The sequence below is a fragment of the Lissotriton helveticus genome, chromosome 7 (assembly GCF_964261635.1).
Source record: "Lissotriton helveticus chromosome 7, aLisHel1.1, whole genome shotgun sequence".
Classification (NCBI taxonomy): Eukaryota; Metazoa; Chordata; class Amphibia; order Caudata; family Salamandridae; genus Lissotriton; species Lissotriton helveticus.
In genome coordinates, this window is record NC_136068.1 from 144,619,907 (window position 1) to 144,636,060 (window position 16,154).

The 16,154-nt window shown below is 47.5% G+C and overlaps 1 protein-coding gene across 7 annotated transcripts in view; it reads left to right on the forward strand.

Moving 5' to 3' along the window:
* Positions 1–16,154, forward strand: part of EFCAB8 (EF-hand calcium binding domain 8) — a 1,715,964-nt gene that overhangs the window by 618,178 nt on the left and 1,081,632 nt on the right. For 6 of the 7 annotated variants that reach the window (XM_078651814.1, XM_078651813.1, XM_078651812.1 and 3 more), the window contains one exon: positions 4,137–4,210. The exons of the other annotated variant lie outside the window; for it this stretch is intronic. In XM_078651814.1, coding sequence (XP_078507940.1) covers positions 4,137–4,210 — 74 coding nt within the window. The remainder of the gene's footprint in view (positions 1–4,136; positions 4,211–16,154) is intronic. 7 annotated transcript variants of the gene reach the window in all.

Here is a 16,154-nt window from a genome sequence, read left to right on the forward strand (position 1 = left end):
GTCTGCGTCTGTCGAAATAACCAGCCCCACCCACCCCTCCGATCTTACATGCATGGACCGCGGGTGGTTTAGAGGTGGAGAAAGGGTATTCGGGGTCATAAACGGGTGGAATTTAGGGGCAGTGAAGAATTTTCAAGGGTCAGGGATGGGTAGAGTTTAGCTGTAGAAAGGGTGTTGAGGATTAAGGGATGGGTGGAGTCTAGAGGTTGGGATAATTTTTTAGGGGTCAGGGATGGGTGATATTTAGGGGAGGTTAAGGTTTATTTTTTTTAGGTTTCGTGGAAGGATGAAGTTTACGTGTGGTGAGGGGTTTTAAGGGATGAATGTAGTTTAGTTGTATTGAGGGGGTTTTAGGCTTCAGGGATAGGTGGAGTTTTGGGTTAAACAGGCTTTTAGTGTTCAGGCATTGGCGGAGTTTAGGAGTCAAGAAGGTATGTAGTGCAGGCGGGGTGAGGGGTTGGATGGTGTTTTGGAGTTGCGAGGGGGTTAAGGTTGTTTGGTGTTTAGAGTTGGTAAAGGGTCAGCAAATAAAAATAATCTGAAATAATTACAGTGTAAAAGGAATGCATCTGAAATAATGTTCCCTGAAATAAAAAAGCACAGAAATAAATAAAAAAAGTTTTTCTGAATGTAAAACACGCAGCCATTGGATTCATACCTTTAAGAAATAAGCATGCAAACGTTGAAATGGAGACTTTCTATGAAATGGTTTCTATGAAATGGCACATGCCATTCATTCTCAGGCCCTACCTTGGTGAAAGCATCGGCTAATGAATCCTCTTCCTTGAGTGAAAGTAAACACTGACAGCTAAAACTTACACTGTCACCATTGCATTTTGTTTTCTTTATACAAGTACTAAGAAAGAAGAGTGAATTTTAAAATGCAAGTTTTTCCTTTCATTGCAATGAGCTTTGCGTTTAAAATGTAACTAATAATACTCGTTCTTCCACAAAACACGTTTTAAATATTAGCAGCTTATCCCCAATAAAGCATACATTTCTTAAAACATTGATAGCCATATGTGCAGTCTTATGAGAACAATGGGTACTAAACAGATTGCACACACATGCTCAAACCTTTTTACAAAAATAATTTAGTTAATCATGTACTGTTAAAAATGCATAACAAGAACATGTGTTATATAGTCCCATATTGCCATCTCGGGTCATGTGACATTTCTAAACCATTCATACTTCTGCTGTCACAGGGTTCAGTTACATTTAAATAACCAATGACCCTTCGGCCTTGTGATTTTCAAATGTCACCAGAACTCCTCAATGGCAGTATAGGTCACGTTGCACAGTTACTCATTATGTATTCTCTGTTTATTAAACAAAATCTGTTGGTTAAACAAAGTATTAACTGTTTTAAATGTTGTGCCATTGGCAATATATTTGTTTGTATAACTATATCTGCCTATCTTTACTTATATCACCTTTCTAGAGGAGGCCTTGAATGTTTTTGTAAATTCTGTGTGCTTTTAGTAGTATTTGGTTCCTTTAGTTCTAGCGGCAAAAGGACATAACTCGATTACAGGTTTATTCAGTCGCCCTGGAGTACCCTGTGCCCAGCAGAGTTAGCTTGACAGGCTCTCATTGACTCACAATGGACTCCCATGTAATAAGCCAGAGTATTAGGATTGACGAAGCTGGAGACAAATAGAATGAGAGACTGGCTGTGCAACAAACCCTTACAGGCCATCAAGCTTTGCGACCTATTCAGGATCCTAACCCAGAATAACTTGTAGGCACATATTAACTTGAGATGAAGTAGAGGAAGTCTTGTTAACTTGTATGTGGAGCAAGCATCGTATTAGTCTTTGAAGTCAAGAATGACTTCCATGTGCACAATAAACACATAAAAAAGCGTAATCATTAATAAAGCACACAGTGACTGATGGGACCTCCACTTACCCTCATAATGCTACCTTCCAATCCTAACCTACATTAGTTAGTCCCTTAATTCTATCCTACTCTGCCATTAAATTGCATACTCCTGTGTTTTCTTTCCAATTCCCTGAAAGTAGTGTGGAACGCATGAGAAAACTCAGTAGATGAATGCACTTGTACTTACCATGTTACAAGATGCGTAAAGTGTAGTGAGGACGTGTCACTGTTACAAACTCAGGAAACTAACATCAGGTGAAAAATTTTGGAACGTTTCACTGCATAATTCACTTTGCTGTATTGTACTACAAGTTTGCCACACCTTCTTGTAGGCCTATTAGAAAATCTCAAATCAATGAGAGGAGCCCCTTAAACACCAAAGGAGTAGGGCACCAAGTAGACCTCAGTCAAAAAATTATTCCCCCTTGGGTCACTTAAAACACTTTAACACATACAATCAAACTCATAAACATATCACCAGAACATAACACCACCACCATCAAAGGGCCAATGCCTAACAATTCAAATTACAGATATTGTGTTAACAATAACCAAAAAAGTGGTTATACACAGAAAATATTTTCCATAAAATGTCTAAAAAGTTATTTCATCACAATAAAAGCATCATACAACACATATAATGTAAGCAAAACATTAAAACTGATAATTCAGTACAATATCGGGAGAATCTGCAAGATTTTTTTTTTCTAGTCATACAAAAGGCAAAGTCATCAGACCAAGATCATTTGATTAACATTTGATTTTTGTGCAAATAATTTCATAATTACAGCCAATGTCTCCACAGTCTAAAATGTGCCTTTTCTCAGTGAGCATCGACGCGTTTCGTTGGTATTATTGTTTACATGCCAACTTCTTCAGGACAAAGACGATATCTTCCAGACCTAAACACAAATCTGTGCATAATTATAAAAACAAAATAAGAAATAAAAACAGTTACTCTTGACAGTGTTTATATCCTGGTGATGCACACAACAGCACATTCCAGCTTTCATACAAAGAACATGGTATTGGCAAAGAATAGCCACAATTAAAGACTTTTTAGAAAACTAAAATCAGGGAGCTAAGTATACCTCCCTCAGACTATGGACATTCTCTGTATCCTAGTCCTGTATCAGACCACTTACAGACACAGTCTTGCATAAATCCCACTGGTGCCCCTAGTAGTGGATACCAGCATAAAGATACCTTGTTTATATCGAAGGTGCTCTTTCAAATAAAACAGTAGGTATAACGTTGCAGGTACACATTTAGAGGTGGATAAACCTCCCTCGCATTTGGACCCTTCATATTTGAGGAGGATATACTGTGGAGTAAAAAAAAAATCTCTCATCACCTTATTTGAGAAAAAAGGAACATCCGGGGTATTTTCATATCAAACCGATAACAGTAAATAAATTACCTCCAACACCTCTCTCTTCTTCACACCCAATGGTTGGGGGAACTTATGCCAGTATACGCCTCTGTATTGAGAGAACACAAAGAACAAAAAGATTTTTGCCTTGTCCTATCATTATAAATATATATTTGTTGCTACCTTTGTGAGTGCAGCCTTAATTACCTTCAAAAACGAGTTTCCAAGAATAACTGTAGAGGCCCTTTGTGTACCTTTTTATACATAGGTCACAGGCAATTTTTCTTTAACTAACTCCTCCTTACTTCAGCAGTTCCTTTCTTATGGTATCTGAAACAAATGAGGAGCTTCTCAGTGTTTTTAAGTGACCCAAGGGGGATTACTTTTTTGACTGAGTCCTAATAAAAAATTCTGATATTCACTGAATGGACATGATTTACAAAGATAAACTGAGACGAAAGTCTAAATTAATGACTTTCAATATTCAAAGGGCATTTGTGAATAGTAAAGTTAGACTTTTGGCTTAGTTAAACTTAAGACCAAAACTTAAATTTAACAAAAGTCTAACTTTACTACTCGTACATTCCCTTTGTGAATATGGAAAGTCGTAACGTTAGACTTTCATCTCAGTTTACCTTTGTGAATCGGGCCCAATGTGTTTTGCTTGAATAACCCTTTGAAAATTTTAAAAATGCATTACGTAAATTATTGGAATGTTAGGTTTTGAGATCACTAATGTGAGCATTATTACTTTGGTTGTGCATGTTTTTTAATGTGTACTTAAAACATTGTTTTATTATGTTTATTGAGTTTAAGTAATTTCTGCCCTTTTTACTATTTCTGTAGTGTCTTTTTTTTATTTTTAACATTTAATTAGGTCACGTCACTCAAATTCCTGTGCAAGCTCTTCTAAATAGACCAACTAATGTTCATCAGACCATCAGAGTCTTGGTAAGATTCTTTGTTTTGTTTGTTTCTTTCTCTTTTTTTATTGAAATTATCTCAACTGTCTTCTGGGACTCTATAATCACTCAGCAGAATAAATGAGTGCAGCACCGTACCGAAGTAATGTGCAGTGTTGCACTAGTCATGGCATACTATGCACATAAAGCACCTGAAACCCAATCACTTCTTTGAGAAATTCAATCTCACCTTACGACGTTCGCAAAAATGTCTTAACCCTTATATTCTACTTGTCTCCGCATTTCTATATATGCACTGTTCTGTACAAATCATTTTACTTCATACCTCCCTCCTCCTACATCTTTCCTGTCTTACCCAAACAAAGCCTAATACATTGTGCATCACTGGCACCAAGGCATGCTTGTTGTTTGTCTGAGCAGTGCACAGATGGGTACTTATACTTTTTCCCCACAGTACTAAGTGGATCCTTGCATGGTTTCAGCTTTGTTAATGGAAAGATGTCCCATGCTCTTCCTCTGCATAAAGTCTCTTCTAACTCTGGTACCCCTTAGAGCAAAAATCCCTGGTCAGTAACTTTAGTATACTTGATTAATGCAGGCCTGCTATCAAAATAAAATACTAATTTTGATTTCATTAAATCTAAATACTTGGATATACTCTGTAGTACCTGTATTGCACAACTTTGGCTTCCCCTCAACTGCTAAGTAATTCATGGTGATTTAGAACTGGTCTGTGAAATACAAGAGTTAGTAGAACAACATTAATCTGTAGGTCATAGATGGAATTTAAAAACTTGGGATCTCATTTAGAGCTTGGCAGCACTTACTTTATTCATAAAAGTGAAGTTTGTAGGGCTGGCATAGCAACTCTGTCATTTTCTTTTCAGCCAAGCAAAGCATGGATATAAAGCTGTGAGTAAAATCCTCTCGTGTGAGTGACATTATTTTACAATTTCTAAAAACCTAAAATGATGAAAAGATATATAAAGCCCTCATTGTGGTTTGGCTTTGTAAAATGTAAAAAAAATGACAATGAATGTGAGACCCTTTTAGGTACTGTGGAGCAGAAGCGGGTTGCTGTGCAACCACCGTGGGGGCTGTGGTCATTTGCTTCTGATGTCCTGTGGCCCGTCCTACAAAGGCTCTGCAAACTGGGCCAAGTAGACTCTTAGTGGTAGTGATCCTGATGAGTCATTGGCTTCTCACGGTGGATACTGTGGTAGTAGAACAGGCTCAGCACTCAACAAAGCAGTAACATAATTGTCTAGCCCAATACTTATCTTTTGTACAGAAAGGTACTTTAATATACAGTAAAACTGAATACTACACACAAACACAAAAAGTGTTTGCCCCCCCTTTGCCCCTTTCGTATCCCTTACTCTAAGGTCACTCTGGCGTGGGTCTCTGTGCAAGTGGAGCATTCTCTTGCCTTTAGTTGGGAGTTTTATGCAGTAATAATATGCTCTCAATCTCTCACCCTTAGTTTGCTTCTACAGTGGCAATTGCTTTGGCCTACCCCACTTCAGGTTGTGTTCTTCCCTTGATGGGGCAAGAGTTGCACAGGCTGCAATAAGACCAGTTGTCTACTCTGCTTCTGGCGGACAGGCATTGGTCCGCACAACAGTGTTCTGGAAGCAGTAACAGTAGTCAACTGACCTCAGGTGGTGGTGCTCTTCTGGCAGACAAAGTTGATGGCTGGAGACCCACTTGTTGAACTTGGGCCTTCCTCATCTGGAGTGGGTGAGCCTTTGTTTCAGTCACTCTGGCCTCTCTGGATTGAGGCATTGATGCTGTCCTCCTTGAGCCATTAGTCTTGAGTCGGCAGCCATGTTGCTTCAAGGTGCTGTGGGGCATTGGCAGCTTTATACAATCAAGCTTGCTTCTGGGATAGGGCCACAGGCAGCCACTCTGTTGCTCTGCACACAGTCACAAGTTCCTTGAACTAGCAGCTTTACTTCCAGCGGTGTAATCTACATGGTATGCAGCCATCAGGGGCCAGGGCTAGCAAAAATGTGAGTCAATTATGGTCCACTTGGAACAAGTGCCTCAACTTCACAGGTTTCTTCTTCCCTGGCGTAGACTTCTTGGGCACACTCAGGCAATTGCCATGACTACAACTGCAAATCAATAGGGAGTTTAGCTCAGGCACTCTTTAGCAATGCCACAAATCCACTTCTTTGGCGTAGTGACTAGCTCCAAGTCAGGAGTATGCCAGTCATGTTCCTCCCGAATCACTGTTGGAAGAACCGGCAGCTTCAGAGTTAGCTGTTCTGTAGTAGGGGATCTCTGTGTATAGTCATAATCTAGTGAATAGTCCCGCCCATGTGCGTGGACCCCGGCAATCAAAAATAATCTCTTAAGTTGTCAGAAAATTGCAGAACTGCAAAGACACTTAAGAGAAAATTTAAAGACAAATAATGCAGCCTATATCCACAGGCTACACTGTCCAGTACTTCAACTAGAAATTCCACCAAAAATCCACAAACAGCAAAGCCTGTCCAGATTTCCCTTGTTTTCACTGCAAAACCCCTCAGAAATGATAGAGAGGAAGGCCTGGACATACAAGCCCCATAGGCTGCCATTATGTGGCTTAAATAGGATACTGTGCCTTTAAGAGAACCTTCCAGAACCTTCTCTCAGTATCCCAGAATGCATAGCAGGTCCAACTTACTTTCAGTTCTTTTTTCCGGCTCCTGCTTACAGGACCCTGTGCATTGAGCTCTCCCCTTTTCAGGGGTTTATTGGAGTTTTTTGACACTTTTTGGTTTTAAAAGTGTTCTGCTTTGATTCTTGGTGTTTCCCGTTCACTTCTGTGTGTTTGTTCAGGCTTTTAGGGATCTAAAATGCCTGCCTTATTCGACAAGTGCCCAGCATGTGGAAGGAAGAAGGCCAAGACTGATCCACACGACATCTGCATTATTTGCCTCCCTGATGAGCATGTCCCTGAAGATTGTGACATCTGCCAGGCCTTTTCTACAAGGACCCTGAAGGAAAGACAGAAAATTAGGCTCCAAGGCCTGGAGGAGAGGCGTCTGCAGGCTGCAGGTGGGTCTGGGCAGGCTGGGAAGGCTCCCTCTGCCCCTGCTGAGGCCTCTGGGGGGCTCCCCAGAGGCAGGAAGACCAGCAAAAGGTCCCGGTCTCCGTCGACGTCGATAGCATCGACGACGACGTCGAGAGGGATGACGACGGTGTGTTCCCCTTCTCCCCGGGGCTCCGGGTCGAGACAGCGTGGGAAATCGACGTCGAGAGGCCTGGCCAGGCCGCCGTCGAAGTCACCGCCGTCGGCGTCGTCGTCGACGTCGAGGCATCGCCGTCGACGAAGACACCAGCGCTCGCCGTCGAAGCGACACCGCCGGTCGCCGTCAACAAGTTCGACGTCGAGGGGACCCTCGGCGTCGAAGACAGTGAGGAAGCGGTCTTCGAGAAGAAAGAGTCGATGCTCGCCGGCGAGGTCTGGCCGCTCGTCGTCGAGGGGGCGACGATCAGCGTCGAGGAAGAAACGCTCGACGTCGAGGAGGCGGCGTTCGACGCCAGAGCCGAGAGATAGCCGTTCCACGCATGAGAAGCGCTCGACGTCGAGCAGGAAGAGATCAGCGTCACCTGGGGTCTCAACCTCCTCTAAGAGGCGCAAGAGGGATTCTGGCGCCAAAAGTCACGCCGGATCGGGTGGCGGACGTAGGAGGCGTCACTCACGCTCTGGAGGGTCTGGCTCACAGGCCCCTCCCTCGAAGAAGTCATCGGGCACGAGGTACTCGGTGGTCTATACGCCGCCAAGGCCTGTGACCCCTCCTCCTCTACCGAAGGAGGCTCCACCAGCTAAGCCGCCGCTCCCCTCCCTGCCTCCGCCGTCTACTGAGGGGCGGCCTCTGCCGCCAGTTCCTCCTCATAGGCCTCCGAGGTCGGTGTCCCTGCCTCTGCTTCCGACACCTCCTAAGGGTACGCCTACCCCGAAGCCCCAGGACAAACCACGGATGACGCCTCCACGGAAACCGGTGGAGCGCCCACGTGCTGGGAGGTCACGCTCCCGCTCCAGGAGAAGGGAACGTTCGCGTCATAGATCTTCAACGTGATCTAGACGGCGCCACAGGAGACACAGGTCTCGTTCACGGACCAGGTCGTCTGGGACCAGGGACTACTCCCCGACCTTGTCAGATTCGCCGGACACGCGGGTCTCACCGGTCGACGATCTGGTGTCCTTCCAGGACGTGCTGTTACAGGGTGCAGCGAAATTGGGCATTACTTTGACAGTGCCCATTCCAAAGACCTCGGTCATCTTTGAGACGCTCCATCAGAAGCACTTGTCTCGGCCGTTACTGCCACTGGTGCCGGGCCTGGAAGAACCGGCCCTGGATCTTTTCCTTACTCCTGCGGTGACTAAGGCGGCGCCTTCCAGACTGCAGAAGAAGTACCGGGCTACTGACTCGGACCCGGCCTTTCTGAGGCTGGAGCCCCCTCCAGACTCGGTGATTGTGACGGCGGCGCGCAAACAACATGCCATCACGCCTTCCTCCACAGTTCCGCCAGACAAGGAATCTAGGTGGTTGGATTCCTCTGGGAGACGAGTTTGTGGGACTTCGGCGACCTCAATGAAGGCGGCTAGTGCCACGGCCTTGTTGGGTCGGTATGACAGAGCCCTCTGGGAATCTCTTCAACAATTTGTGGAACTTCTTCCGCGGGACAAGGGGGAAGACTTCCAGGAGGTGCTTAACGAAGGGATGTTGGTGGCGAATCACGTTATCAGCGCTGCAGCCGACTCCTCTCTTCTGGCGGCGCATGGTTTCTGCCACGGAATAAACCAGCGACGACATGCCTGGCTCCGCCTTACGTCTCTGAAACCGGACGCTCAGCAGAGGGTTGCCAATCTGCCATTCTCTGGCGAAACCCTGTTCGGGAAGCACGCTGACGACGAAATGGCCCGCATGAAGGCGGAAGCTGAAACGCTCACAGCGGTGGGTTTGGAGAAGCCCAAGGAGACCAAGAAGACGTACCGTCCGTTCCAACGTCGGTTCGGTGGTCAAGGCAGAGGGCGTGGACAGTCTTCTGGACAACAGCAGCAACAACAACAGCAGCAGTTCAGAAGACCATTCCAGAAACGCCAGAGGGGCAGAGGCGGCCATCAGTCGGCACCAGCGACTAAGGGCCAGGCCGGGTCTAGGCCCTGAGCACTTACTTCCCCGTCCACTGTTACCCGCTCCGGTGGGGGGAAGCATTCAATCTTTTCTGGCAGAGTGGAGAAAAATTACTCAGGACAAGTGGGTGCTGAATATTGTTTGCAATGGATACAGTCTTCGGTTCACCAGCCCTCCTCCATCGATCCCTCCGGTCGGCTCGCAGTATCAGCTGCGCGAGCTCCAGGCGGAGGCCGATATCCTGTTAAGGAAAAGGGCGATCAAAGTCGTACCTCTGGCTCAAAGGGGAAGAGATCTCTACTCCCGATTCTTTCTGGTTCGAAAAAAGGACAAGAACGAGTTCAGGCCCATTCTGGATTTGCGACAAGCAAACAAGTGGATTCGCAGAGAAAAGTTTTGCATGCTGTCGTTGCATCAGATTTATCCTCAGCTGCAACGGGGAGACTGGCTGTGTGCCATCGACCTCCAGGATGCTTACTTCCATGTGCCCATTGCACACAAACACAGGAAGTTCCTGCGGTTCCAAGTCGGCGCCAATCACTATCAATACACAGTACTGCCATTCGGACTGAAGTCTGCGCCGAGAACATTCTCAAAGTGCATGGCGGTGGTAGCAGCTCACCTAAGGAAGAACAAGGTGTTTGTCTACCCTTACCTGGACGACTGGTTGATCAAGGCCTCCTCCTTCGCGGAAGCGCAAGCACACTTCCAGAAGACGTGCGTTCTCTTGAACAAGCTGGGGTTGCACATCAACATGTCCAAGTCGGTTCCGACTCCAGTCCAGTGCATTCAGTACTTGGGAGCCTCCATAGATACGCTGTCAGCAAGCGTGTCTCCTTCGGAGGAGCGACGATTATCACTACTTCGGAAGGCTCGGGCTCTCATGTCCGCTCCATCCACGACAGTGAGGACGGTGTCTTCTCTACTGGGATCAATGGCCTCCTGTATCTTCCTGACGCCACATGCACGGCTGCACATGAGACCGTTGCAAGAGTGCTTGGAGGATCAGTGGGATCAGAGGAGAGGATCTTGGGACGACAAGATACGCCTATCTCTGCATGCTCTTCAGTCTCTGAAGTGGTGGTGTTCACCGGAGAATCTCCTCAGAGGGGTTCCCTTCCACAAGGACATTCCCACTCAGGTTATCGTGACGGATGCTTCTCTCCAGGGCTGGGGAGCGCATTCCGGAGACCTACAGATTCAAGGGACGTGGTCTCCGGCGGAGTCCACGTACCACATCAATTTCCTGGAACTCAGAGCTGTTCACTTGGCCCTGAAGGCCTTTCACCCGTCCTTCCAGACCGACTCTCTCCTTGTGCAGACGGACAATACAACCACAATGTATTACCTCAACAAGCAGGGAGGATCGAGGTCACGCACCCTGGCGCAGGAGGCGCAGGCGATCTGGCGCTGGCTTCTGGCTCGAGGACTGACGATAACGGCTACCCATCTGCCAGGTGTGCAGAATGTTCAGGCAGACGCGCTGAGCAGACTGATTCAGGAAAACCACAAATGGGTCTTAAACGACGAAGTACTAGGAGAAGTCTTCGCAAGGTGGGGGACTCCAGACGTAGATCTGTTCTCCGCCGCCGAAAACAGCAAATGCCGAGGCTTCGCCTCCAGGTACTACCAACCGGGGACGCTGGGGAACGCGTTATGGATCGACTGGTCAAACAGCTTTCTGTACGCTTTTCCACCCATTCCCCTGATTCAGACGGTTCTCATCAAGCTGTCCCAGTCCGGGGCGCGGATGATATTGATTGCCCCGGAATGGCCCAGACAGTGGTGGTTCACGGACCTGCTTCACCGGTCTCTCCTTCCTCACATTCGGCTGCCGTGCAGGCCGGACCTTCTCACGAAGTTCGGGGGGCTGATGTTGCACCCCAACCTCTCGTCTTTGAGTTTGGCAGCATGGCTCCTGAGTTAGTGTAATATGTTCATCTGAATCTCCCTGCAGATTGTATGGACATACTGAAGGAGTCTAAGAGACCTTCCACTAGGACTTCCTATGCTTACAAGTGGAAGAGATTTTGTACCTGGTGCAAGTCTAAGAACTATGATCCGACGACTTGTAAGGAAGATGTCATCCTTCCTTATCTTCTACAGTTGGCGCAGTCTGGCCTTAATGTCCATTCTATTAAGGTTCATCGTGCTGCTTTGACTGCCTACAGGAAATGCCCTTCGCAGACTTCCTTCTTCCAGATCCCTGTGATCAAAGATTTTTTGGAAGGCTTGAAGAAAGTGTTCCCTCCTGTCAGGCTTCCTTCGCCTTCATGGGAATTGAATGTGGTGCTGTCCAGGTTGATGAAGGAGCCTTTTTAACCTATTCATAAGGCTTCGTTGCAGCACCTGTCCTGGAAGGCGGCGTTCCTCGTGGCCATTACATCGGCCCGCAGGGTGAGTGAAATTCAGGCGTTGTGTTGCCAAGACCCTTATACTGTATTTCATGCTGCTAAGGTTGTTATGCGTACTCACCCTAAATTTCTTCCCAAGGTTATTTCTGATTTTCATGTCAACCAGACCATAACTTTGCCTACGTTTTTTCAGAATCCTTCCTCTCCAGCGGAAAGGTCGTTGCATTCCCTGGATGTTAGGAGGGTATTGAAGTTTTATCTGGATAAGACCAAAGATATTCGTAGGTCTGACCAATTGTTTATCAATTATGGATCTGTCAGGACGGGTCTTGCGACCTCTAAGCAGTCTATCTCTAGGTGGATTGTGTCCTGCATACAGCTATGTTACCAAAAAGCTAATAAGACCTTAGGAGGTAAGCCTAAGGCTCATTCCACCAGGGGCAAAGCTGCCACGACAGCTTTGCTCCGTAATGTTCCGATTGCAGAGATCTGCAAGGCGGCCACTTGGAAGTCGGTTCATACCTTTGCTAAGCATTACTGCCTGGACACTGATGCCAGGGCAGACGCCGAGGTTGGGCAGGCTTCGCTGCGAAATCTGTTCGCACAATAGTGGCGTTAATTTTCTTTTCTCCACCGCCGCTTTGGTGTGGGGATGGGCTTGCCATTCTATTCACTAGATTATGACTATACACAGAGATCCCCTACTACAGAAGGAGTAGTTTCTGTCCTGTAACTCCAGTTCTGTAGTAGGGGTATCTCTGTTATAGTCATAAGCGCCCTCCCGCCTCCCCGGTGGAGAGAAATGTTCCTTTAAGGAATGCGACAGGTCTGGCGTTTTACGCCTTCAAAAAGAACTGAAAGTAAGTTGGACCTGCTATGCATTCTGGGATACTGAGAGAAGGTTCTGGAAGGTTCTCTTAAAGGCACAGTATCCTATTTAAGCCACATAATGGCAGCCTATGGGGCTTGTCTGTCCAGGCCTTCCTCTCTATCATTTCTGAGGGGTTTTGCAGTGAAAACAAGGGAAATCTGGACAGGCTTTGCTGTTTGTGGATTTTTGGTGGAATTTCTAGTTGAAGTACTGGACAGTGTAGCCTGTGGATATAGGCTGCATTATTTGTCATTAAATTTTCTCTTAAGTGTCTTTGCAGTTCTGCAATTTTCTGACAACTTAAGAGATTATTTTTGATTGCCGGGGTCCACGCACATGGGCGGGACTATTCACTAGATTATGACTATAACAGAGATACCCCTACTACAGAACTGGAGTTACAGGACAGAAACTACTCCTTCTTGTCTACACCAGTAGTCAGCTTGTCATGCAGGGAAGGCTCTTCCTTTCCACTTCATCCATGCAAGACACCTCTGGCATTCCATGTCAGGGAATGAAAGCTGCCTTGCGTACAGGAAGACTCCAAGTGATGGCCCTTCATCTCTAAAAAGCTATCTGACAGGCAGACACCTGCTCCGATTACACAGTAGTACTTTTGAGTACGCCGTGGAGCACCCACTTCCTGAACCGAGACAATTTGGGGCAGGAACATCAAGTGGGTCAACAGTTCTTTCTATGCAGACATGGTAGACAGGATGTTTGTTCTCTGTCTGCACGGTCAAAGCTGGTTTTGAATGTTTCTCCTTTCTTGTTTTCTTCCCAGGATGTCTTCCAGATTCAGCATTTGTCTTGACATGTGCTCCTCGCAGCAGGGTTATTGGCAGGTTTGAGTACCGGCAGCAGAGACACAAAAGGGTGTCTGTTTTCTGCCCCAACTATCAACAGCCACAGCTGACGAAGGATCAGGAAGAGTGACAAATGGCCAGCTCCCTTCTAAAGAATTCTTCACACTGTCAGTAGAAATTTCAGTCCCAATGATCACCCTCAAAAAGACTAATCACCAGCCCACCAAACATAAAGGATGCAATCAAACTCCTAAGTGGAAGTCTGTGTCCTCTATCCCCCACTTCAGTATCTAGGTTCCCTCATGTCAGTATCAGGAATATAAACAATACATCTCCACTGTCCTGGAAAGGAATCTGGCCTCCATCTTGTGCCCATTAACAGGCCAGGGGTTTCCAAAATTGAACTTGGAGGCCTTTTGTGTCTCTAGTTCACTCTTCTTTATAACAAGCAGACGACACAATCATACATATATATATATATGTGCTCTGGATCTTAGCCGAAGATTCTGGGCTCATCTATGCAGCAGACTATACGAGGATTCAAAGGTTTCCTCATGCGTGCCGCATTTAAAATATCTGTCCACACTTAGATAGTGAGCAAAGTTCATATTCCATACACATATTTTTACGTTCTTATTGAGTGGACTTTTTATGCTGAAACCCCTTGAATAAAATATTTTGTTGTCTGCCTTCATACAGAGCCCCCTGCACCCCAAATGATTTAACTGACAACTCCTTAATCAATATGTAGTTTATAAAATATTCTCTTGCTTGCCAAAGCTTTATGCCCATTGATATCCCTGCACAGACCCAAGGAGGGCTACAGCTCACATTGCTGTGCTACGCATGCATATCACTAAAGCCAAAGATAGAAAGGTTTTTTGGTCTTTGGAATCCTCTTTGTTGGTCCTGCCGCTGTCACCAGGGGTTGACTTTGGATTGATGACCCCCACGATGATAGCTTTGATAATGCTAGCTGCTCGGTCTCAATATGCTTGAGTGCCAGTACAGCTCCATGCAAGATCTACATAGACACCTTTGATCGATGGCTTCCCTATTCATCAAGAGTGCTTGTAAATATACTCTGTAGTCATCTGGGGAATAGTGCACTTGATGCAAGTATGTAAGGTCTACTTGCTTGTGCCTTTTACTAAAGGAAATGGAAAGTCCACAACAGCTTCGACGCACCATCCACGCACCCTACCATCGAACCAACGCCCCCACCGCCACCCTCCGCACCTGGACCACGGTGACCACCGAAGACACAGCCCGCACGATGAGCACCATCCACTCCGGATCTCCAACTGACCCCTGCCCCCCCCCCCACGTCTTCAACAAGGCCGAATCCACCATCGCACCCCAACTCCGGAACATCATCAACACCTCCTTCAACACCGCCACCTTCCCGGAGAGCTGGAAGCATGCCGAGCTCAGCGCCCTACTGAAGAAACCAACAGCAGACCCCACCGACCTCAAGACCTTCCGCCCCATCTCGCTCCTCCCTTTTCCTGCCAAAGTCATCGAGAAGACCGTCAACAGACAGCTTGCCGCCTTCCTCGAGACGAACGGATCCCTCGACCCCTCGCAGTCCGGTTTCAGAGCCAACCACAGCACCGAGACCGCCCTCATCGCAGCCACCGATGACATCCGAGCCCTGCTCGACAACGGGGAAACAGCGGCACTCATCCTCCTGGACCTCTCTGCAGCGTTCGACACTGTCTGCCACCGCACCCTAGTTCAACGCCTAAGCAACATCGGTATCCAAGAGTAGGCACTGGAGTGGATCACCTCGTTCCTCGCCGGTAGAACACAGAGAGTCCGCCTCCCCCCGTTTCGATCCGAGGCCATGAAGTCATCTGCGGCGTCCCGCAAGGATCATCACTCAGCCCCACCCTCTTCAACGTCTACATGAGACCTCTTGCAGCCATCGCACGCCAGCACAACCTCAACATCATCTCCTAGGCCGACGACACACAGCTGATCCTCTCCCTCACCAGAGACCCCGACACCGCCAGAACTAGCCTACATGAAGGGATGAAATACGTCGCCGAATGGATGAAGAACAGCCGCCTGAAACTGAACTCAGACAAGACGGTAGACCTCATCCTGGGACCATCGCCTTCCGCCTGGGACGACTCCTGGTGGCCCCCCCGCCCTGGGCACCACTCCCAAGCCAACAGACCACGCACGCAACCTGGGCTTCATCCTGGACTCCTCCCTCTCGATGACCAGACAAGTCAACGCCGTCTCCTCATCGTGCTTCAACACCCTACGCATGCTCCGCAAGATCTTCCGCTGGATCCCGACCGAAACCAGGAAGACGGTCACCCAGGCACTCGTCACCAGCCGACTGGACTACGGAAACACCCTCTACGCCGGAACCACAGCCAAGCTACAGAAAAGACTCCAAAGCATCCAGAACGCCTCCGTCCGACTCATCCTGGACATCCCCCAACGCAGCCACATCTACGGCCACCTGAGGGACCTGCACTGACTCCCCGTCAGCAAGAGGATCACGTTCAGGCTCCTCACCCACGCACACAAGTCTCTCCACGACCTGGGCCCCAAGTACCTCAACGACCGCCTGACCTTCTGCACGCCCACCCGTCAGCTACGTTCTACTAGCCTCGCCCTCGCCGCCGTACCACGCATCCGAAGAGCCAACGCCGGAGGCAGATCCTTCTCCTACCTGGCGGCCGAGACATGGAACTCCCTCCCCATCCACCTTCGGCTGACCCAGGACCATCGCGCCTTCAGGAGACAACTCAAGACCTGGCTGTTCAAGCAATAGCAGACCCCTTCTCCCAAGCGC